Source organism: Anabrus simplex, chromosome 5 (assembly GCF_040414725.1).
Source record: "Anabrus simplex isolate iqAnaSimp1 chromosome 5, ASM4041472v1, whole genome shotgun sequence".
In the NCBI taxonomy this organism is placed as follows: Eukaryota; Metazoa; Arthropoda; class Insecta; order Orthoptera; family Tettigoniidae; genus Anabrus; species Anabrus simplex.
Genome location: NC_090269.1, coordinates 151697557 through 151722743, shown reverse-complemented (window position 1 = coordinate 151722743; position 25187 = coordinate 151697557). Strand labels below are relative to the sequence as shown.

Here is a 25187-nt window from a genome sequence, read left to right as displayed (position 1 = left end):
AATTTAATTCCATGCATCCACACTTTGATTTTTAAAATGTTAAATTGTATAGGCAATAGTTTTAGATTTCTTAATGGGAGCCCCACTTTTTATTAGGTCTTTTTGTGTACAGGAATTTTAATTTTAATTTGACTAGCTGATGAAGGGGAATGTATATAGATTCCCGAAACATGTACTAGACTTATGTAGATAAATACAAATAATTAATATTTAGTATTTATGGATATCAATATAAATGGTACGTTATTGGACATTATAAATTTTCCAGCTAACTCATTCTTGGTTTAAACATAAGAGTTTCATTTTTGGTCCGTATTGAACTGAGAATGGAAGATAGGAAAAACTAGAAAGGTTCCACCTTTTCAATACAAAAATGTTATAGGTTTATTTATAACATGTATTTGCACTTGGGACTAGTTTCGACGCTGTGTTGGCGTCATCATCAGCCAAAAAATGGGAAAATAGGCCAGTGTGTAGGCATTCATATTACACAAGGTGTTACATTAAACAACACAAATCTTGCAAGGAGATAAAAACATGGATGAATATAGAAACAAATGAATCGTTGAGAAAGCAAAAGTTATACATGTTAAAAAATAACCTTAACCACACATCTTGCAGTGCGAAAATATTCTTCTTGAATGATTCCTGAGTATAAAACACACGCGCACACATTTCTGAAGAGCCAGCAGGCAGGACAAAGTAAAGTGAAACCTTAAGGGATCTTCTGAGAAGAGTTCATCATTTTTCTATGTTCCGATTAAATAATGAAGTCTCCCTTGAGTTCCTGATAAACATACACAACAGGAAATTCTCCTTCACTCTCAACAATAGCTATAAAGACCAACGGTAAATTTCATTTTTCAAAGACGTGAAAGCATGATCTTGAACGTGATGTAACTCCTTTCATTTAACCCATTTTTTACACAAGGTGTTACATTAAATAATATATCTCACGAGGAGATAAAAACAGGGACGAATGTAGAAACACATACACCGTTGAGAGAGCAAAAGTTGTACATATTAAAAATAAGCTTAAGCACATAACTTGCAGTGTGAAAATATTTGAATTTGAAAGATTCTTGAATAAAAGACGCACGCGCACACACTTCTAAAGAGCCAGCAGGCAGGAAAAAGTAAGGTGAAACCTTAAGAGTTCTTCTGAGAAGAGTTCATCATACTTTCAATGTTCCGACTAACTAATGAAGTCTCGTTTTGAGTTCCTGATAAACATACACAACAGGAAATTAAACAATATACATCTTACAAGGAGATAAAAACAGGGAAAGTTATACATATTAAAAATAGTCTTAACCACAAATCTTGCAGTGTGAAAATATTCGTCTTGAATGATTCCTGAATACAAAACACACGCGCATACAATTCCGAAGAGCCAGCAGGCAGGAAAAACTAAAGTGAAACCTTAAGAGATCTTCTGAGAAGAGTTCATCATTTTTTCTATGTTCCGACTAGCTAATGAAGTCTCCCTTGAGTTCCTGATAAACATATACAACAGGAAATTCTCCTTCACTTTCAACAATAGCTATAAAGACCAACGGTAAATTTCATTTTAAATATTGTGCAGAGACGTGAAAGCATGATTATGAACATGATATAACTCCTTCATTTAACCCAATTTTTACACAAGGTGTTACATTAAACAATACACATCTTACGAGGAGATGAAAACAGGGCCGAATGTAGAAACAAATGCATCGTTATGCATATTAAAAAATGAGCTTAACCACACAACTTGCAGTGCGAAAATATTTGCCTTGAATGATACATGAATACAAAAACGCACGCGCACACATTTCTAAAGAGCCAGCAGGCAGGAAAGAGTAAGGTGAAACCTTAAGAATTCTTCTGAGAAGAGTTGTATTTTAAATACTGTGTAGAGATGTGAAAGGATGATCTTGAACATGATATAACTTCTTCATTTAACCACCTATGAAAGTCTCTCTCTATATTACATAGCTTCATTAACACCACCATTCTGTAGATGCACAAAATAATCTTGTAATCTTCACAGGTCCGGTATTCAGCTCAACAAGAATATAAAATTGGTATTCAGGAATACGTTTTTGAGAGTTTGGAGGTTGACTGTGCCAGTATTTGTGGTGTATTGTTGCAGCATTACGTGTAGGGGGGGGGGGGGCAGGTTTCTGTGATGTTTATTGCGGGACATGAGGCGGAAAAGCTATGTCGCGAGATGAAGAAGAAACAGAGCGTGTTGTATAGTTTAGGTCTGGGGAGCGGCCATTGTTGGATTAGGAGGGGGGAGGGGAGGAGTGGTAGGGGAGGAGGAGTGGAAGGAAGGGAAGTATGGAGGGTGATGTGGTGAAAGTGTGTGGCGTGACAAAGTATTATGCATAATCTGAAAGACCGATCTGTTTTTCGGGATATTCATGTTTTTGAAAAATTCAATGAGAAAGTCGAATAGGATCTTTGGTTTCTCTGAGATATCATTTAAGTTTAGGTTGGGATTGAAATATTGGTCTAAATGAATATAGAGGTTTTCAGTGACGTCTAGGAGAGAACCTTTGTTTAGAATATCTAGTACCTCAAGATCTTGATTTATTTCAGTAAAATTGTGCTTAAATTCTTTTATATGTAGGCCGACCGCGGAAAAACGGTTGTGTTTTATGGCATTGACATGTTCTGCATATCTGATTGTAAAGCTGCGTCCTGTTTGCCCTAGGTAAGAACTTTTGCAGTCTTGGCAAGAAAACCTATATACACCTGATTTAGAAAAAGGACTACTTTTATTTATTGATGAAGAGTTGTGTAGAATCTCTGTGCTTCTATTGTTAGTACGAAAGGCTATTTTAACGTTGTGTTTTTTAAGGACGTTAGTGACGTTGTAAATTTCTTTATTGAAGGTAAATGTGGAAAACGTGGCAGTGCTAGTATTGTCTTTTATTAGGGTGGTTTTTGGGCGGTGTCTGAATTTATTGATTATTCTTTCAATAAAGGATTCATTATATCCATTGAATTTTGCTATAGAGCGGATGGTGTTCAATTCTTTATTTAAGTTTTTTCTTGACATCGGAATTTTGAATGCTCGGTCTACTAAGCTATTATATGTAGCCGCTTTGTGTGTTTGGGGGTGTAGTGAGTCATTTCTTATAGTAGTGGCCGTTTGAGTGGGCTTTCTATAGATACTATATGTGAACGAAGAGGGGTGCCTATTGATTGTTAGGTCTAGGAAGTTGATGGAGTTGTTTGTCTCTGATTCTAAGGTAAATTTAATGTCATGATCAATGTTATTGAGGTTTTTGAGGGTGGATGGTGCGTCTACGGAGCGTTCATCTAGGATTATAAATGTGTCATCTACGTACCTCGCCCAGAATTGGATATTAGCAAATTTGATGTTATTGTCGATGGCGGTGTGCTCTAGGAAATCAAGGTAGATCTCTGCTAAAATTCCTGAGGCTGGTGAACCCATAGCCAAACCATCTTGTTTGTAAATGATCTTATCGAATGTGAAGTAGTTATTGTTAATTAGTAATCTTAGTATGGTCATAAAGTCTTGAACTTCTAGTTTACTTAGTTGATTGTTGGCAAGTAAGTTCTTTTCGATGATCGGCAATAATGAGTTGGTTTTTATACTGGGATACATGTTGACTATATCAAAGGAGTGCATTGAATGATATGGTTGAAGCTTGAAACTGTTTAGTTTGTTCACTAATTCTATAGTGTTCCTGATAGATTTATTTGATGAGAATTTATAATGTTTATTAAGAAATTGTTGGATGAACTGAGATAATTTATATAAGGGGCTTGGTCTGTAGTTTATTATGGGTCGAATAGGGACACCGGTTTTGTGGATTTTGGGTAGTGCTTTAGCTGTTGGTAGGCCTGGGTTCATGGTAATTAACTTTTGTTTTTCTTGCTCAGTGAGGAGAAAAGATGTGCTTTTTAGAATTTGTTTCAGTTGCCTTTGAATTGATTGTGTTGGGTCCTTCTTAACTATCGAAAAGGAGTCATTATCTAAGAAAGTTTTGGTTTTTTGAATGTAATCTGTTTTATCCATAATGACTGTTGTGTTGCCTTTGTCGGCCTTTGTAATGATGAGGTGGTTGTCTTTGACTTTCTTTTTAAGATTGAGAATTTGTTTTCTTTCAGTAAGGGAATCTTTGTTGATTTTGGTGATAGGGGTCGCAGTGCGATTATTTGAGAAAAAACTTTTGTTTAATTGTTTTTTTACATCCATTCTGAGTTCGTCTTGTAGTTCATGTGGCATTTTGTTGATAGCAACTTCTGATTCAACTACGAGTTTGGAGGCTGTAAGGGCCGAGTTGAAACAAGGCCAGTTGTGCTTTGGACCTTTCGAAAGAATTCTTATATCGTCCTCATCTAAGTTGGTAGTGGAAAGATTAATTACTGGTGGGTGGAATTGTTGTAGAGTGTCATTAGCGAGGTTAGGCTTGCTGTTCGGTTTTGGAGGGGAGTTGCTGTGTTTTACCTTATTTTTAAGTGCTTCAAGTTTTTTCTCTAGTGTTGTCTGTTTTTTGGACAAAATATTGAACAACTTGAGTTGGACTTCGTCTTGAAAAAGATTCCATTGAGCATTTGAGAGTAAGGTGGCTGCCTCTAAGTGAGTTTCATATAATCGATGATTTAAAAACGACTTTTTCTTATAGAGAAATTTTAGTTCATTTTCTAACCAAAGTTTGTTTGTCCTAACCTGAACATCCTGTTGATGGGGAGGGACGAAACGTTGTTTCGTGACGCTTTTCAAAAAATTAGGGGTTAAATTCTGTGTAATGCCTTGCAGTGCGAAAATATTCTTCTTGAATGATTCCTGAGTATAAAACACACGCGCACACATTTCTGAAGAGCCAGCAGGCAGGACAAAGTAAAGTGAAACCTTAAGGGATCTTCTGAGAAGAGTTCATCATTTTTCTATGTTCCGATTAAATAATGAAGTCTCCCTTGAGTTCCTGATAAACATACACAACAGGAAATTCTCCTTCACTCTCAACAATAGCTATAAAGACCAACGGTAAATTTCATTTTTCAAAGACGTGAAAGCATGATCTTGAACGTGATGTAACTCCTTTCATTTAACCCATTTTTTACACAAGGTGTTACATTAAATAATATATCTCACGAGGAGATAAAAACAGGGACGAATGTAGAAACACATGCACCGTTGAGAGAGCAAAAGTTGTACATATTAAAAATAAGCTTAAGCACATAACTTGCAGTGCGAAAATATTTGAATTTGAAAGATTCTTGAATAAAAGACGCACGCGCACACACTTCTAAAGAGCCAGCAGGCAGGAAAAAGGAAGGTGAAACCTTAAGAGTTCTTCTGAGAAGAGTTCATCATACTTTCAATGTTCCGACTAACTAATGAAGTCTCGTTTTGAGTTCCTGATATAGTATTCATCAAACAATGCATTACACAGAATTTAACCCCTAATTTTCGGCCCTGTTTTCATCTCCTCGTAAGATGTGTATTGTTTAATGTAACACCTTGTGTAAAAATTGGGTTAAATGAAGGAGTTATATCATGTTCATAATCATGCTTTCACGTCTCTGCACAATATTTAAAATGAAATTTACCGTTGGTCTTTATAGCTATTGTTGAAAGTGAAGGAGAATTTCCTGTTGTATATGTTTATCAGGAACTCAAGGGAGACTTCATTAGCTAGTCGGAACATAGAAAAAATGATGAACTCTTCTCAGAAGAACTCTTAAGGTTTCACTTTACTTTTTCCTGCCTGCTGGCTCTTCGGAATTGTATGCGCGTGTGTTTTGTATTTAGGAATCATTCAAGACGAATATTTTCACACTGCAAGATTTGTGGTTAAGACTATTTTTAATATGTATAACTTTCCCTGTTTTTATCTCCTTGTAAGATGTATATTGTTTAATTTCCTGTTGTGTATGTTTATCAGGAACTCAAAACGAGACTTCATTAGTTAGTCGGAACATTGAAAGTATGATGAACTCTTCTCAGAAGAACTCTTAAGGTTTCACCTTACTTTTTCCTGCCTGCTGGCTCTTTAGAAGTGTGTGCGCGTGCGTCTTTTATTCAAGAATCTTTCAAATTCAAATATTTTCGCACTGCAAGTTATGTGCTTAAGCTTATTTTTAATATGTACAACTTTTGCTCTCTCAACGGTGCATGTGTTTCTACATTCGTCCCTGTTTTTATCTCCTCGTGAGATAATTATTTAATGTAACACCTTGTGTAAAAAATGGGTTAAATGAAAGGAGTTACATCACGTTCAAGATCATGCTTTCACGTCTTTGAAAAATGAAATTTACCGTTGGTCTTTATAGCTATTGTTGAGAGTGAAGGAGAATTTCCTGTTGTGTATGTTTATCAGGAACTCAAGGGAGACTTCATTATTTAATCGGAACATAGAAAAATGATGAACTCTTCTCAGAAGATCCCTTAAGGTTTCACTTTACTTTGTCCTGCCTGCTGGCTCTTCAGAAATGTGTGCGCGTGTGTTTTATACTCAGGAATCATTCAAGAAGAATATTTTCGCACTGCAAGATGTGTGGTTAAGGTTATTTTTTAACATGTATAACTTTTGCTTTCTCAACGATTCATTTGTTTCTATATTCATCCATGTTTTTATCTCCTTGCAAGATTTGTATTGTTTAATGTAACACCTTGTGTAATATGAATGCCTACACACTGGCCTATTTTCCCATTTTTTGGCTGATGATGACGCCAACACAGCGTCGAAACTAGTCCCAAGTGCAAATACATGTTATAAATAAACCTATAACATTTTTGTATTGAAAAGGTGGAACCTTTCTAGTTTTTCCTATCTTTCATTCTTGGTTGCCAGCATTTCGCCCTTGTGTGCTAGGGTGGGCTCATCAGTTGGTACCTAGCACACCTACCAATACGCTGGCTAGTGCATACTGTGGAGGAAACTGCGTAGGCTAACTGGAGCCACCGGCAGTGCCAATGCACTAAGAGACTTTGTCTCATCAGCAAAAATTGATGCCTGCTTGGCCATCAGATGATATAGATGTTGATTCCCATAGGGAATCTGAAATATTTGTCCTGAATGAGTAAATTTATAATACCAATATAAATGGTCCGTTATTGGACATTATAAATTTTCCAGCTAACTCATTCTTGGTTGCCAGCGTTTCGCCCTCGTGTGCTAGGGTGGGCTCATCAGTTGGTACAGTGAAACCTCGATTCTCCGTTTTTCGAGGGACCGTGAAAATAAAACGTACAACACGGGAAAACGGAAAATCCGGGAATGAATGAAAACCATCAATTTGGCTAAACATCACAAAAATGAAATATGTATAATTATAATCTTACAAAAACTCCTAAACCAAACCAAACTACAGCCCCAGTGGGACTTTGCCTGCCAAGCGACCGCTGCTCAGCCCGAAGACTTGCAGATTACGAGGGGCGCATCGTCAGTGCGACGAATCCTCTCGGCCGATATTCCTGGCTCTGTAGATCGGGGTCGCCATCTCACCATTAGATAGCTCCACAATTAAAGGTAATCACGTAGGCTGAGTGGACCTGGAACCAGACTTATATCCAGGTAAAATTGCCTGACCTGGTCGCAATCGAACCCGGGCCCTCTGGATGAGAGGCGGGCATGTTAGAGCGCGAAACCGCATTAATTACCGGTACGCGAGTTCAAAATCTCGATACTTTATATTTTATACTTTATACTTTATATTCGTCAGTTTCCCGTGAAAACTTCTTTCAGTTCAGCAACTTTGATTACGCTAGCCAAACTCTTCGAAAAATCTAACAACACCGAGCCAAACGACAATCGACCACAAGTAGTTTTTAATTCTCTCATCTAATAAAATAAAGCATATTAGATACAAAAGCACTCAAAATGATGGTGAAATCCGTTCATTTCTTAATCTTTAATTGTAATTTGGTCTCCGGTATACTGTTCGTAGTCAGTTTCTGGAAATCTCGTACCGCGCAAATTAGGCCTACGTCGACTTTTAAAGGTTATGTTGAGCTCGAAAACATGGTTTCGAATGTAAGTATCGATTCTTAAAAGTTCTCGAATGCATTATATTCAATTCTGCTTGTTACAAATCCAATCAAATTCGAAAGATAAAAGAAATATCAAAACTTCAGAAATTACGGTTATTTGTGACCTTGAGGTCATCTGAAAAGCGCGCTCGCTGTACATGTCAGTACGAGTTTGAAATGACACCAACCATTTAAAATGTAACGTGCGCAAATAAAACGACTGCGGTTTTTGGTATTTTAACACGAAAACATAAAATTCCCAGGCTTACATTAGGACCTAAACAGTAATAGGCAATCCCAAGACCTCCCATGGCTTTCTTTTTTTTAAAATGTAAGGTGCAACATCTGTTTTGGTCTCGCTAACATAATCATGTACGATAATATAAAAAATACTGAATTTGTGTTAAGGAGCAGTTTCGATTCCTGCCTGAAAGCCCAGTTACTCTGCAGTGCCCTGAGCAAAGTGCCGAAAACCCCTTCGGCAGTACGATCGAAAAAATGTAAATAATAAACATCTAACCCTGGACATAATATGGACGTTTTATAAGTGCGAACATTTGACGAAACTCTTTCTGTCTTCACGCAGAGCTGTCAAAATGCGCCGTGTCTTCTAGCAATTGCTGTGGCCACTCTCTGCCCTATGATTTTCCGAGATTCTCTAAACAATACCACCCGAATGCAATGCTAAGATGGCCCCTTATGCAAGTTCACCGCCGATCGCCGAACGCCAAGATCCATAAATATGCCATAGCCGTCCTTTCGTGAGATACAGTTTATTAAAAAACGATTGATCGAGGATTTAGCGTTGATGGGACTGGAATTTCTGGACGGTTGATCCGGGAAATCGTTTCTTCGAGGAACGGATAATGCAGGACTTTTACAACGTGATTTAATTACGATGCTCGCGGGACCACGTAATTTGAACGCATATTCCGGGAAAGCGTACTTTCCGGGAACGGATAATCGAGATTCCACTGTACTTAGCACCTATGGGAATCAACATCTATATCATTTATGAATATCTACTGGTGTGGCGGTAATGCGTTTTATTATCATAATGTGTAATTTCATACGATCATTGTCTAATTTTTTTATTAAAGCATAGTATGTTGTGTATGGCATCTCCAAAAATCATTAAGTGGGGACGTAAAATTATTATTATTATTATTATTGTTATTGTTTGTGAGGTACGTTAGCGAGTTAAACAACAGTTATGACTGGATTGTTTTTATAGCATTTTAAACCTAGTTCTAACCCCAAAAAAACCTATATTGGCCTGAGTTACGAGATATTAAACAATCTCACTGTTAATGATCTTGCCTGCTTTATTAATAGCAACCACCGTGAATATTTAACTAAAGTAAATTTGTTTCCTCATCCGGAGATGGTGCAGCTCTTTTTAGACAGCCCTCCAATGGAAGGGAGTTGCATGTGCCCTTTTTACCGCATATCGATCTTCCTGCCATTCGTAAATCTCTGGCAATACGGTACCGGAAATCAAACTCAGGCTCCCGAGAACGGCAGCTAATTGTGCTAACCATTACGCTGGCAGACATTCTCAACTGCAAAACACAGACACATATACATGAATGATGCGTGCTTGCAATATGCGGGTCGGACACGAAACTATTCACCTATTTGTGCGATGCAAGCAGAGCTGCAGTAGGCCTATGCTACAGAGGCGGACATTTCTTAATTACGAAACACAGATGTACCACATGACTTCGATGAGCGTTTTCATTGCCTGGGTCGTGTGGACGAAACTATTCACAAATTTGTGCGATATCATCAGAGCTGCGGTAAGACTTGTGGCCGTTTCAAAGCGGAATTATTGTTCTCTGAAGATTTACGTGGAGGGGGGGGGGGGGGGCGGTATTTTATGAAATATTTATTTTTTCATTTTCTTGTCACGAAAAGTTGTCGGGGGGAGGGGGGGCGGCTAGTGTGCGAGGGGGTCTACTACATGAATAAATATGGTATTTCATCCATCCCTACTGCTTTTCCTGTTTTCATTTAACAGCCATTTGCACATCCGCCATTGCAACATCGCTCTCCATTTCTGGATCGTTCTCATTTACCACTACACTCTCTTCTGTATCATTTCTCACATTCAGAAGTTTATCAAATTAGTCTTTCCACCTTTTCCTTATCTCCTCTGGGTCTGTTACATTTACACTTTCTTCCTTCACTTGTATTGTGTTGAATTTTTCTTTTCTCTATTTTTATCAATCCATACAACATTCTTTTCCAACTCGTGTGAATCTCTCCCAACATTTCTTTCTTTTCCTCATTTATCACTTTTTTTTTTTTACAGTTTCTTCTTTCCTATCTCTATTTCATTCTTGACATGCTTTCTTCTTTTTTAGCAGGTAGGGTCCCTCTTCAGAGACAGCCCTGCCTATGCGAGTTCTAGAGCACACTGACCTGGTGTGTAGCATCTGCTAAGAGTCCCAGCTCAGAGTTATGAGCTAAGACCTCAACGGAATTTACAGTGGAGAAGACGGAATTCGGAACGACGGAGATTGTGAAAGAGGCAGCCCAGTATTCAGGGAATAGTATGCGTACACTATTCATCAGCAGTGTTTGTTACCCATGTTACGGGCGGCTGCAAGATTCTACATGTGGACTTTAGGTGTAACGGGACCGTAGCTAATGTCAGCTAAATTTTTGCTTATAAGATGTGTACGCAGTGGCTGACCACAAGTGTCATCAAGCAAGTTAAGAGATAGTGAACCAGAAAGGGATAGCGAACCGGGAAGAGAGAGATCGCCAGGCACATCTCTCACCCTACCTATGTGACCACGCCCGGCTGGTCACTCAGAAAGATGTTTACTACGTATTTGGACTATAGTTGGGAGTGTTGGTAGAAAGTATTTTCTGCAACGTGAAGTTCAAGGCGCTGGTACACTTGAAGCCACAACAGCTCCTTATAATAAGGTGACATGAGCATCATATCACAGAATAAATATATATCTCACACAGCGGTCCAAGCTGTGGGCTAGTTTCTTGTTACTGACATACAGTTCAGGAAGAGGAAACATACACTGCCATCTTCAAATCTGTTCTTCAAGGCCTTAAATAGAATGAGTACAAACAATGATTAGTCAAAGCTATTTGAAGATGCCAATGTATGAAAATGTGAAAATTGTCTTTGTCCTTTTGAGTTTGCATGTATACACTTGTCCCTCCTTCATTCTGACCTATCTTTGTGATTATACTGTTATGAGTTCCTACTCATAACTCTATTATAATCTGATTTACCACACAATAGTTTCTTGAACCTAAATTAAAACTACATAGCAAATATAAGTGGTTTAAGATTTCTAACCTCTCAAACGACTTGAAAAAATGTGTCCAAGAGACAGCTGCTGAATTTCCAGTTCCATTCTGCTTCAGAAGGTTGAAAGCATGTTTAGCAGCAGCTGGCGAAGCTGCCAAACTACGTAACATTTTCATGTAAGGCACAAAGAGCCCAGGTGGAAGTACATCGCCACCCAGGCGAACAAACTTGAACAGTGAGGCCTACAACAAACCAAGTCAACAAGTCACTACGCACGACTGCATATGACACTGGTCATAAAATGTAACAACAATGATATGTGGTTTACCTGTCTGGATGGTGATCGATACGGAAACAACTCAACTGGGGCAGACTCCATTGGAGACCAATATTCCAGCCTCAAATCCAGCGACAAATTATTTTCTTTGTAGAGTCGTGCTACGGTTAACAGCAGATGTTCAAAATGATGCGGTAGAGATGATGGTGGCTCCAACCCTTCCTGCGTAAAAAAAAAAAAAAAAGAAAGACGAGTTAATACTAGTATAATTAAGCCTGGCCGGTATAATAATAATAATGATGATGATGATGATGATAATGCACAGAAGAAAGTACACTCCGAAAGGATGAAACCTGGTGGGCCCGCAAGAAGACAAACAGTTGAGATCTCGCGGTCCTTAGTGGCCCTAACGAATAATAATGATGATGATGATGATGATAAATGAGCTTGAAAACAACAAAGCACCAGGTGAAGATGAAATTATTGCAGAAATGTGGAAGTTCGGAGGAGAGCAAAAGTAATCCACGCCATCATAGGAGAAATCTGGAGAGATAAAAAGATCCCCAATGATTGGAAGTGTGCTCTTACACACCCACTTCACAAGAAAGGTCTCCGGACGAACATCTAACTATAGAAGTATCTCTTTACTGCCGATCACATATAAGATACTCTCTAAAGTACTAATGTGAAGAGTTGAAGAACAAGCAGACCATCTCCTTGGCGACTACCAAGCTGGATTTAGAAAAGGACAATTGTGCAGATTAGGGGGACATTCATTAAGTTGGGAAAGGTTCTTTTCAGAACCAAAAATGACCATCTATATATATAAAATAAGAGTTTTCTCTGTACATTGCTCAGATTTTGAAAAGAATTGTATTTCTGTATCGGTTATGTCCATAGTAACAAGGAAATGCACTTCTGTCTGTCTGTCTGTACACACATCACGAGAAAACGGCTGAAGAAAATTTAATGAAAATCGGCATGTGAAGTCGGGGGATGAGCCACTACAATCTAGGCTATAAATAATTTTACCCATGCTGAGTGAAATGGTAGTTTAGGGGAAGGCCTAAAATGTAATTCTCAATTTTTTATATTATTAGTCGTCCTATCGCTAAATACTATATAAATAAAGTTATATAGAATTAAATTTCTGATCATTTATGTCATACATTGTTACCGTACCGGCTTTGATAACACAGATATTAATGAATTTGTATTTTTGTTGTCAAGTCCATATGAACGCCGAGCCACGAGAAAATGAGTTAGCATAATTTAATGAAAGTCGGTATATAGAGTCGGGGAATAAGAAACTACAGTCTAAGCTATAAATAATTTCATTCGCCCTGTATGAAATTGTAGTTTACGGGAAGGCGCCTAAAATTTAATTTTTAAATACCTATGTTATTGGTCCTATCGAAAAGTACTACATAACAACATTTATAGAGAATACAATTTCCGACCATTTATGTTTTATCCAATTTTACCGCACCAACTATGATAGGGGTGATATTTCAGAGTAGGAAGGAAACTAAATGTGAAGGCCTACAATATCGAAAGCACATAACATTGATCAACAACAACAACAACAACATTACATTGACCATTGTTTGTGGTGATGTTCTTTGTCTCTTATGCTGCCACTCAATTCCGATAGATGGGATTACTGCTGCGTACCGAGTATAACAGCCTGACTGAATATTGGCAAGAAAGAGCTGGGGAGTTAGGAAACTTTTTTCTTTAGCACATCAATCCTCTGGTTCATACATTTTCTGACACCGTACTGCTAGTACGTAACTCACTGTTTCATCATAGTATTCCAGCTTATCGATCCCTACTCTGACGCGCTGTTTGAATGAGCAGTGTGCACTCTTAAGGCAGACGCTTAGTAGTAGTAGTAGTAGTATTAGTAGTAGTAGTAGTAGTAGTAGTAGTAGTAGTAGTAGTAGTAGTAGTAGTAGTATGAACTGGTTTAGAATTACAATTTAAGCATATTCCAAATTATAGCACCACAATTCACTAAATAACTCAAAATTCAACCCTGAAAAGAGTCATTTCTTAAAAAGAGCTTCTTCCTCTTCAATTTAATTAAATTTTACATTCATTTTATTTAAAATTAGCACTGAAGAGGGGGTTTCTTCTCTGGCTTAGAAGAAAAAATTGCCTCCCAAGTCAGATTTTTTTCCGCCGCCAGTGTAGTGAATTGAGATTTTCCGACTCATTGGGTACTCCTAGGAGACGGATTAGTAAAAGAGCATAGTTTTTGCCCTGGGACTCTCCACTATTCGAAACCCCCCCCCCCAAAGGACTAAGAGTGCTCACGGATCACGGCTGTCTGAGGCCTGGTCATTCAAGCTCTGGAACTTTGGACTGTTAGATCGGCAGTGTAGTACTGTTCGTTAAAAGTGAGAAAAAGTGTGGTTTTTCATTTGATTGAGTATTTCATGTGAAATCATTGCTTTTCTCACGCCATTCCTACTGACATCATTGTAATGACCTATGTTCATTTCAGTTGGGAAAACCACTAAGACAGTCTTTCTGAGGATGTAAAATGACAGGTGGAGAGCGAGTGTCTGCCATTATAATGCGATTCCCCCAACCTAATTGTGACTGATTAAAGGCAAGCGGGCCTACCATTACAATGAAAATTCCCTAATGCAGTCTTCATATGAGAAAAGACGTTTGGTGTTTTCTCCATCGCGTTTCTCTTTTTTTTTTTTTTGCTATTTGCTTTACGTCGCACCGACACAGATATGTCTTACGGCGACGATGGGATAGGAAAGGCCTAGGAATTGGAAAGAAGCGGCCGTGGCCTTAATTAAGGTACAGCCCCGGCATTTGCCTGGTGTGAAAATGGGAAACCACGGAAAACCATCTTCAGGGCTGCCGACAGTGGGGCTCGAACCCACGATCTCCCGATTACTGGATACTGGCCGCACTTAAGCGACTGCAGCTATCGAGCTCGGTCCATCGCGTTTCTAGGGTAACGTTAAGAGCTATGCAATTTAATACAGTCTTGCTCACAACGTGTACTGTACCTAACCTACAATTCTGTATACAATGTAGAATTCCATAGCGAAGCACGGGTACATCAGCTAGTCATATCTACAAACACAGAAGGTATGTCAACTTGTAAACAACAGCTCTTACAAGAACTTCGCCAAACAACAAACTGTGATGCAATATATGTACAGGAAACTCACAGGGATGTACATCAACCACATCCTAGAATACCAGGTATGAAATTAGCGGCAGAGAGACCGCATGGACTATATGGTAGTGCAATCTTCGTCAAGCCAGATCTCCAGATACTCTCCACATCAATTACAGAAGAAAATGATATAGAATTGATCACAGTGGAATTGAGCAATTCGGTTATAGTTTCCATCTATAAACCTCCTAATGTAACATTCTCATTCATGCCACCTAACAATCTCAATGATCGGAAAGTATCTTTCTTCATTGAAGACTTCAACAGCCATAGCAGTATTCGGGGCTATGAACAAGACAAGAGTGGTGAGAATGTTTTAGAATGGGCTGAGGAACCATCTGTCTCTTATCCATGATAGCAAGCTCCCAACAATGGTAGATGGAAGCGGGGCTATAATCCACACTTAATATTTGTGAGCGAGAAGAAGCACATCAGTGCATTAAATCTGTATGTGCTCCTTTTCTGAATACATAGCATCGCCCAATAATGTGTCAACTGATAGCTGCCATTAGACCTCAAGAGACCGACTTTAAAAGGAGATATAATTTTAAGAAAGCCACTGGGAAAGATTCACCAACTTACTGGACGAGAAGATCAAACCACTCAATCCAATTCTAGAAGCATATCCACAGTTCAATAATATCATCAGGGAGTGTTCAAGAGCTACAATCCCTACAGGATGTAGAACAAACTACATACAAAGTGTAATTCAAGAAACCTCTGCCCTCCAAACAGAGTATCATAAACTATTTGAAGAAAACCCTTTTGGCAATGATATCACAATGGGGCAACAAGTAATTTTTTTTTTTTGAATTAAAACAGGCACAGTGGTTAAGGTTGATGGAAGAGACTGACATGGGTAGGAATAGTCAAAAAGCTTGGCGATTACATAGACAACTCAGTAGTGATTCTAATGAAACTTTAACACATTCCAACGTCACAGCAAACCAAATTGCACATCAAATTCTACAAAATGGACAACCATCTAATCCACGTTGACTTTAGAATAAAGGAATTGAGAGGAATTATGAGCATACGACTGATACACTCACTAAACGTTTTACTTTATCTCAGCTGAACAGAGCAAAAAATCAGTGTAAGAATGGTAAGGCTGCTGGACTAGATGAAATATGTATTGGACAAATTAAGCAATTTGGACCTGTTGCTAAACAATGGTTACTAGAACTGTACAACAACAGTATATAGACCTGCAAGTTACCACGTGTATGGAGGAAAGCCAGAGTAATTGTAATTCTCAAACCAGGTGAAGACCCAAACGATCCGAAAAATTACAGACCTAACTCACTACTGTGTCATCTGTATAAGATCCTAGAACGGATGATCCTTGAAAGACTTACAGTGATCATTGAACCACTTCTCATCCCAGAGCAAGCAGGATTCCAAAAAGGGAAAAGTTGTACTTCACAGGTCCTCCATCTGACACAGTATATTGAAGATGGATACGTGGTAGAGTGTTGGCCTCTGGATCCCAAGATAGCGGGTTCAAACCCGGCAGAGGTAGTCGGATTTTTGAAGGGCGGAAAAAAGTCCATTTGACACTCCATGTCGTATGATGTCGGCATGTAAAAGATCTCTGGTGATACATTTGGTATTTACCCGACAAAATTAATTAAATCTCAACCATAGACGCCCAAGAGAGATCCGGTTTACTCTGGCTGCCATCTAGCGGACTTAGAGTAAAACAGAACGTCGAAATTGACGAGCAGACAGCCAGATGGCGTCAAATCGAAATGTCTGCAAACGGTAGCTGAGGCCATACGATTATTATTATTATTATTATTATTATTATTATTATTATTATTATTATTATTATTATTATTATTATCGTATACTGCTGCACAAACTATACAACATGACAAAGGATTACAAGATGACTGAAGTCATTTGCGATCTTTTCCAAAATCGTAGGTTTATCATCCAATTTCAGGATCAGAATAGTCTATGGAGGAAACAAAAGAACGGTTTGCCACAAGGCAGTGTTCTCGCCCCTATGCTCTTCAATATCTATACGAATGACCAACCTCTTCCAGTTGGCAACAGAAGCTTCACATATGCGGATAATCAAGCTATTGCTACTCAAACAAACTGCTTTGAGGTTGTAGCAGAAAAATTATCAGAGGCTTTTTCTGAACTATCCTACTACTACAGAGGAAACCAATTGAAGCCTAACCCATCTAAAACTCAGCTATGTGCCTTCCATTTCAAGAACAGTAAGCGTCACGAAAATTGCAGGTAGTATGGGAAGATACTCAACTAGATCCTATGATTTACATCCTATGATAAATATCTAGGTGTAGCATTGGATCATGCTCTCACCTACAAACAACTCTTTTTTTTTCATGTGGCTATTTCTAGCCAAGTACAGCCTTTGTACGGCAGACCCTCCGATGAGGGTGGGCGGCATCTGCCATCTGTAGGTAAATGCGTGTTATTGTGGAGGAGGATAGTGTTATGTGTGGTGTGCGAGTTGCAGGGAAGTTGGGGACAGCACAAACACCCAGCCCCCGGGCCACTGGAATTAACCAATGAAGGTTAAAATCCCCGACCTGGCTGGGAATCGAACCCGGGACCCTGTGAACCAAAGTCCAGTATGCTGACCATTATTCAGCCAACGAGTCTGACACAAACAATTCTGCATGAACATCAAGGAGAAAGTGTCAGTTAGGAACAACATCCTTTGCAAGTTGTCTGGAACCAATTGGGGTACACATGCAAAGACAATGAGAACTACAGCCCTGCTCTGTGTTACTCCGCTGCACAGGACGCTTGCCCTGTTTGGTACAGATCCAGTCATGCTAAACAAGTTGACATTTCTCTAAATGAAAGATGTCAACTTATAACTGGCTGTTTGAGACCAACACCACGAGACAGAATCTACTGTTTGGCTGGAATTGCCCCACCAGATATTAGAAGAGAAATTGCATCCATGAATGAGAGAACTAAAGCACTTACCTTATGTGCACACCCATTGTACGGATATGAACCAGCCCACCGAAGATTGAGGTCTACGAGGAGTTTCCTGAATACAACCGAAGATCTAAACGAATCTGTTCAATCCACAAGGTTGAGATTATGGAGAACTAGAATTCCTCAACTTGCTGGTTGGATGTTACCAATTGAACATCTTCCTCCAGGACACAAGGAACATTGGTTTACTTGGAAATCGTTGAACAGGCTTCGCACTGGGGTTGGTAGATCAAGAATCAATATGGCAAAGTGGGACTTTCCTGGCACATCCAGGCTATGTGAATGTGGTGAAGACCAAACCACAGCCCATTTCATGAACTGTAGTAAGTGTCCTTTAAGTTGTACAATGAAAGACTTGATGGCTGTGACACCTAATGCCTGTGATTTGGCAAAATTCTGGGCAGACACTATTTGATATATACATCATTAAGTACCATTATGTTATGTAAAATGTATGCTTCTGATACAAATAAACAAATGTGCAGAACAAATATTTAACCTAAGGAGCATTCTCAGAATAAGAGCTTTGAGAAGCCAGAACACCGTGGTAATATATGTTGATTTTAAGAAAGCGTACGATTCAATTGACAGACAGACGAGGACAACCTATCACCAATTCTTTTTAACATTGTTCTAGAAAAAATCATTACAACCTGGGAAAAAGCTTTGGAAGTGAAAGGAATAAGGGGAATACATTTAGGGAGGAAGGGACAGAGCTTAGAAATTAAGTGTTTGGCTTTCGCAGATGACCTTGCCCTTTTGGCTCACAACCGAGAAAATGCCCAAATTATGCTGAATACTCTACATGAGATCGCTGAGAAAACTGGTCTTAAAGTCTCATATGAGAAGATGAAATACATATAATATGGACCTCAAGGGGAGACACACTTAGAAGGAACCATTAGACTGTAAAAAGAACAGAGAAATGTAAATATCTAGGGGAATGGATAGAACCTAATGGATTGGATAAAGAGGTGAATAGGGCAAGAATTAGAAAACTATAATTAGCTTACAGGTTAACCCAGAACAGATACAGCAAAAGAATAATATTTTACAAGGTGAAACAGACACTACAGCACAGTGGTAAAACCAGAGGGGGTCTCTACACTTCAGAAAGCCTGAGAATGAATAAAAAGGGTGAGCTTCAAGAACTTGGAAAAAGAGAGAGAGAGAGAGAGAGAGAGAGAAGGAAAAATTTAGGATCACAGAAAAATGCTGATGGGGAGTGGAGGAATAAAAAAAATGATCTCTACAAATACACTGAAAAAATCACTGTCACAATGCAAAAGCAAAGGCTAAAATTCTATGGGGATCTAGAAAGAATGGATGAGAAACGGCTAACTAAGAAAATATTCAAGTACATCACTGGACTGAAAGCTCTGACGAAGTGGGTCGAAGAGGTAAAAAGAGATGCATACTTGCCAACTTTATAAAACCGAAAATCAGGAGATTTAGATATTAAAATCAGGAAAAATCGGGATGAATCAGGAGATACAATTGATCAAAACTGCTTGTTCTGCATGTCTTGCACAATACAGGAGTACTACGGTAAACACTTATTGTCTCAAAACCCGATTGATACTATACGAGGCTACCAGGTTAAAAATTACATATCTCTATTCCCTCACAAGAAGTAGGTGAGTGAAATGATCAGTCTTTTGTAAGTCTTCCGAAAATAGTATGAACTCGTGCTCCACACGTGTGAATCAGTCATGCACTTAGATGCCATTACTTAGCAAATGCATATAATATACTGCATCACGCGCCCGCCCGATTATGCGAACCCCAATGTTGTTTTTATCAAGCAGTACATTAAAATTCGCCAGAATTGTCTCCGAATGGCTCATAAAATCTCTAGAAAAGTCACTAGTCGCTATCTTTGAAATTCTGTCATTAAATTATTAAAAAAGAGTCCAAATCTAGCGATAGTCTCTGGAATCGACTAGACTGCTGTGAACGAACACGAACATAGCACGCGAGAACAAGAGATTGACAATCGATATATGCGACGCGATATACCGTTTCAATAAACATCGCACATTAGCACGCGTTTCTCGCATTAATATTCGTCGATATTTCATATGAAAGTGGCAATGAACGAAGGACTTCCGGCCACTTGCGCAGATAGCTGAAATGACGCGATCTGAAAACACATTTTTAAAGTTCATAAAAAAAAAGCTAAAATCGGGAGAAATAATAGAGTAATCGGGAGGCGGGAAAAGCTGTCGAAAATCTGGAGTCTCCCACCTAAACCGGGAAAGCTGGCAGGTATGGAGATGCAATAGAAAGTGGACTTACAATGGATATCATTCGCAACAGAAAGGAATTTAGAAGCCGAGTGGACAGCATCAAAACATTCCAGGAGAAACGACCTTGGTCATATCTGAGAAAGACAGGAAGATTAGAAGTGAAAGGATGAAGAGATTCTGGGAGGAGAAGAAGATTAAGCCTTAGGTTCAATGCGGTCCATAGGCGGCCATATTCGGAAATAATAATAATAATAATAATAATAATAATAATAATAATAATAATAATAATCATCTTTGGGACAAAAAGGCAACAACTAGTTGGATTCAAGAAGTAAAGAAAGAAATAATATAAGAGAAGAAGAAACTATGGACAGAGACTTTTAGAAAGAGGGTAGTAAGTATGGAGGAATTCCAATGAAGACTGAACAAGAAACCTGGTGCAAAGTGCTCCGAGGACAGAAAGAAACAGCATAGTGAAAAGATGGAAGAATACTGGAAGGAACGGAAGAGAAAACAACAAAACATGAAGAATTGAAGTGAAATTGGCACGTGGTCCTTAGCATGCCTCATCGGAAATGGAAATAATAATAGTGATGATGATGATATGAAACATGACAGCTATTTACAATGCAATGAGACTTGATCCACTCTACAGCTCTTGCTGTGGCATCTATCAGTGCATCCCGGTTACCTTCAAAATATCTCCTCGGGCATTCCTCAATAACGCGGGCCGCAGTCTTGTCTTACTTTGGTCATGAACAGTCCTCAAGTGGTTCACTCAGTACCTAGTTCCTCTAGGTAACTCATGTCCTTGTCGTTGGGCTGAAGGTGAAGTTTGGGATGCTCTTCCATGCATCATCAATCTTAATGTAAGTCTAGTAATGCCTCCCTCAGCTAGAGTGGGAGACAAGCGGCGGTCACTATACGTGAATGGATGAAGAGGCAGAATATGCAGCACAAGTGAGGCTGGTCTTTTGTCTGTTCTTGTTGAGTGTCGTGTTGGAAGTGATGGGAAGGAAATTTATGTACTCATGAATGTAAGAATTTCTTCTTCTTCTTCTTCTTCTTCTTCTTCTTCTTCTTCTCCTCCTCCTCCTCCTCGCGTTCCGGCCTTCTAAGAACCATGTTACAATTTCAATTCTTCCTCCTTAGTTGTTCTTTCCTTTTCTTCCAGTATTCTTTCATTGTTTCATTGTGCTTCTTTTTCCTGTCTTCAGTCCACTTTGTGCCTAATTTCTTTTCCTTCCTCCCTTGGAATCCTTCCATTTGTAAGACTTTCTTCCTAAAAATCTTTCTTTCCAATAATTCTTCTTCTCGTATGTTGTTCCTTTCCAGGTCTTTCTTGACTTCTTGGTTCCAAGTGGTGGTTGATTTCTTTTACCAAAGGTACTTGAAGATTCGTTTAGATAGTCTATTGTCATCCATTCTATAAATGTGTTCAAGAAATAGCAATCTCATTTTTCTTATTGTTTCTGATATGTTTTCAATGTTCTGGTAAATTTCATTGTTACTTCTTAATTTCCAAAACTCTGCAATTGTTAGAAGACCTAATATTTTCCTTTTAATTATTCTTTCTAACATTTCTAAATTATCAAGCTTGTAGTTCAGTGCTAGACATTTGCTAGCATACAGGCATTCTGGTTTCACTACTGTGTTTTGTTGATAAGCACTTTTTGTTGTAAGTTTTCTTAGTTATACTGTAAGCTCTTTCCATCTTTTGTATCCTCTCCTCTATAGCAGATTTTTCTAAACCATTTTCTTGAATTGTCTCACCCAAACATTTGAATTTCTTCACCTTTCTATTTGACCAATATCCGTAACTAAAAACTTCGGGGCACTTTTTATATTCATCAAAAATTTTATTTTCTCGGCAGAGATTCTCAAGCCTGTTATGTTGGCTGTCTTTTCAAGGAGACTGACTTGCATTGCTGCACCTGTACGGCTTTCTGAAAGTATGGCAAAGTCATCTGCAAATGCTAGGCAATTTATTGCAACAACTTTGTTCTTTTTCCCCAGCACGATTAGCAACCTGCTTCATGAATTTACCGAGCTCAGAACATTTTAAACAAGCCTCTGATCTATGGGAGTAATGGAGTCCCACTCCCATTTGACAGGCGAGGGATTCCTTGGAAACAATTTGGCAAACAAAATGGAATTCGATGGGGAGCTATCAATATTGATGGGGCTTATGGAAGAAAGTAGCTGGCTGAGTCAGCAAAGAGGATGCATCTGGATGTGTTAGGAGTAAGTGATATTCGGGTAAGGGGAGATAATGAGGAAGAGATAGGAGATTATAAAGTGTACTTGACAGGTGTTAGAAAGGGAAGGGTAGAGTCTAAAGTAGGGCTCTTTATCAGGAATACCATTGCACGCAACACAGTTTCTGTTAGGCACGTAAATGAGCCAATGATGTGGGTAGATTTGTCAGTTGGAGGAATTAGGACAAGAATTGTGTCCGTGTATTCACCATGTGAGGGTGCAGATCAGGATTAAGTTGACAAGTTTCATGAAGCATTGAGTGACATTGTAGTCAGGGTCAACAGCAAGGATAGAATAGTGCTAATGGGTGATTTCAATGTGAGAGTTGGGAATAGAACTGTAGGATTCAAAAGGGTGATTGGTAAATGTGGGGAAGCAGCAGGAATAGATGAAATTAGACCTGAAATGGTGAAGTATAATGGGAAGGCAGGGGAAGCGTTTGCTGGACTTCTGTGCTAGTATGGGTTTAGCTGTTATGAATACATTCTTCAAGCATAAGGCTATTCACCGCTACACATGGGAGGCTAGGGGTACCAGATCAATAATAGACTATATCTTAACAGACTTTGAATTCAGGAAATCTGTTAGGAATGTAAGAGTTTTTCGCAGATTTTTCAATGATACAGACCACTATCTGATCTGTAGTGAACTAAGTATCTTGAGGCCTAGGGTAGAGAAACTGAAATCTATCTGCAAACGAATAAGGGTAGAAAATCTCCAGGACGAGGAAATTAGATAGAAGTACATGGATATGATTAGTGAGAAGTTTTGAACAGTAGACAGTAAGCAGGTTCAAGATACAGAAAGTGAATGGGTGGCATACAGGGATGCTGTAGTAGAAACAGCACGGGAATGCCTAGGAATAACCGTGTATAAAGATGGGAAAAGGCGAACATCTTGGTGGAAGGATGAAGTGAGAGCAGCCTGTAAACGTAAAAAGAAGGCTTATCAGAAATAGCTCCAAACAAGGGCCGAGGCAGACAGGGATTTGTACGTAAATGAAAGAAACAGAGCGAAACAAATAGTTGTTAAATCCAAAAAGAAGTCGTGGGAAGATTTTGGTAATAACCTGGAAAGGCTAGGTCAAGCAGCAGGGAAACCTTTCTGGACAGAAATAAAGAATCTTAGGAAGGGAGGAAAAAAGGAAATGTACAGTGTTTTGAGTAATTCAGGTGAACTCATAACAGATCCCAGGGAATCACTGGAGAGGTGGAGGGAATATTTTGAACATCATCTCAATGTAAAAGGAAATCATCCTGGTGGTGTTGCAAACAGCCAAGCTCATGGTGAGGAGGAAAATGATTGGGTGAAATTATGCTTGAGGAAGTGGAAAGGATGGTAAAAGAAACTCCATTGTCATAAAGCAGCAGGAATAGATGAAATTAGACCTGAAATGGTGAAGTATAATGGGAAGGCAGGGATGAAATGGCTTCATAGAGTAGTAAAATTAGCGTGGAGTGTTGGTAAGGTACCTTCAGATTGGACAAAAGCAGTAATTGCACCTATCTATAAGCAAGGGAACAGGAAGGATTGCAACAACTATCGAGGTATCTCATTGATTAGTATACCAGGCAAAGTATTCACTGGCATCTTGGAAGGGAGGGTGCGATCAGTCGTTGAGAGGAAGTTGGATAAAAACCAGTGTGGTTTCAGACCACAGAGAGGCTGTCAGGATCAGATTTTCAGTATGCGCCAGGTAATTGAAAAATGCTACGAGAGGAATAGGCAGTTGTGTTTATGTTTCGTAGATCTAGAGAAAGCATATGACAGGGTACCGAGGGAAAAGATGGTCGGCATACTGGGGGACTATGGAATTAAAGGCAGATTATTAAAAGCAATCGAAGGCATTTATGTTGACAATTGGGCTTCAGTGAGAATTCATGGTAGAATGAGTTCTTGGTTCAGGGTACTTACAGGGGTTAGACAAGGCTGTAATCTTTTACCTTTGCTGTTCGTAGTTTACATGGATCATCTGCTGAAAGGTATAAAATGGCAGGGAGGGATTCAGTTAGGTGGAAATGTAGTAAGCAGTTTGGCCTATGCTGATGACTTGGTCTTAATAGCAGACTGTGCCGAAAGCCTGCAGTCTAATATCTTGGAACTTGAAAATAGGTGCAAGGAGTATGGTATGAAAATTAGCCTCTCGAAGACTAAATTGATGTCAGTAGGTAAGAAATTCAACAGAATTGAATGTCAGATTGGTGATAGAAAGCTAGAACAGGTCGATAATTTCAAGTATTTAGGTTGTGTGTTCTCCCAGGATGGTAATATAGTGAGATTGAATCAAGGTGTAGTAAAGCTAATGCAGTGAGCTCGCAGTTGCAATCAGCAGTATTCTGTAAGAAGGAAGTGAGCTCCCAGACGAAACTATCTTTGCATCGGTCTATTTTCAGACCAGCTTTGCTTTACGGGAGCGAAAGCTGGGTGGACTCAGGATATCTTATTCATAAGTTAGAAGTAACAGACATGAAAGTAGCAAGAATGATTGCTGGTACAAACAGGTGAGAACAATGGCAGGAGGGTACTCTGAATGAGGAGATAAAGGCTAATTTAGGAATGAACTCGATGGATGAAGCTGTACGCATAAACCGGCTTCGGTGGTGGGGTCATGTGGGGCGAATGGAGGAGGATAGGTTACCTAGGAGAATAGTGGACTCTGCTATGGAGGGTAAGATAAGTAGAAGGAGACTAAGACGACGATGGTTAGACTCAGTTTCTAACAATTTAAAGATAAGAGGTATAGAACTAAATGAGGCCACAACACTAGTTGCAAATCGAGAATTGTGGCGACGTTTAGTAAATTCTCAGAGGCTTGCCGACTGAACGCTGAAAGACATAACAGTCTATAATGATAATGTATGTACTTTGCTCTTATGTCGCATCAACAAAGATAAGTCTTATGGTGACGATGGGATAGGAAAGGGCTAGGA

At 39.0% G+C, this 25187-nt stretch overlaps 1 protein-coding gene across 1 annotated transcript in view; it reads right to left on the bottom strand.

Annotated features, from left to right (window-relative positions):
* Nup205 (nuclear pore complex protein Nup205) overlaps nucleotides 1–25187 on the bottom strand; it is a 676487-nt gene that overhangs the window by 434779 nt on the left and 216521 nt on the right. Inside the window, exons 10-11 of the mRNA XM_067147168.2 lie at nucleotides 11605–11775; nucleotides 11325–11518 (exon numbers count right to left, since the gene is read on the bottom strand). Coding sequence (XP_067003269.1) covers nucleotides 11325–11518; nucleotides 11605–11775 — 365 coding nt within the window. The remainder of the gene's footprint in view (nucleotides 1–11324; nucleotides 11519–11604; nucleotides 11776–25187) is intronic.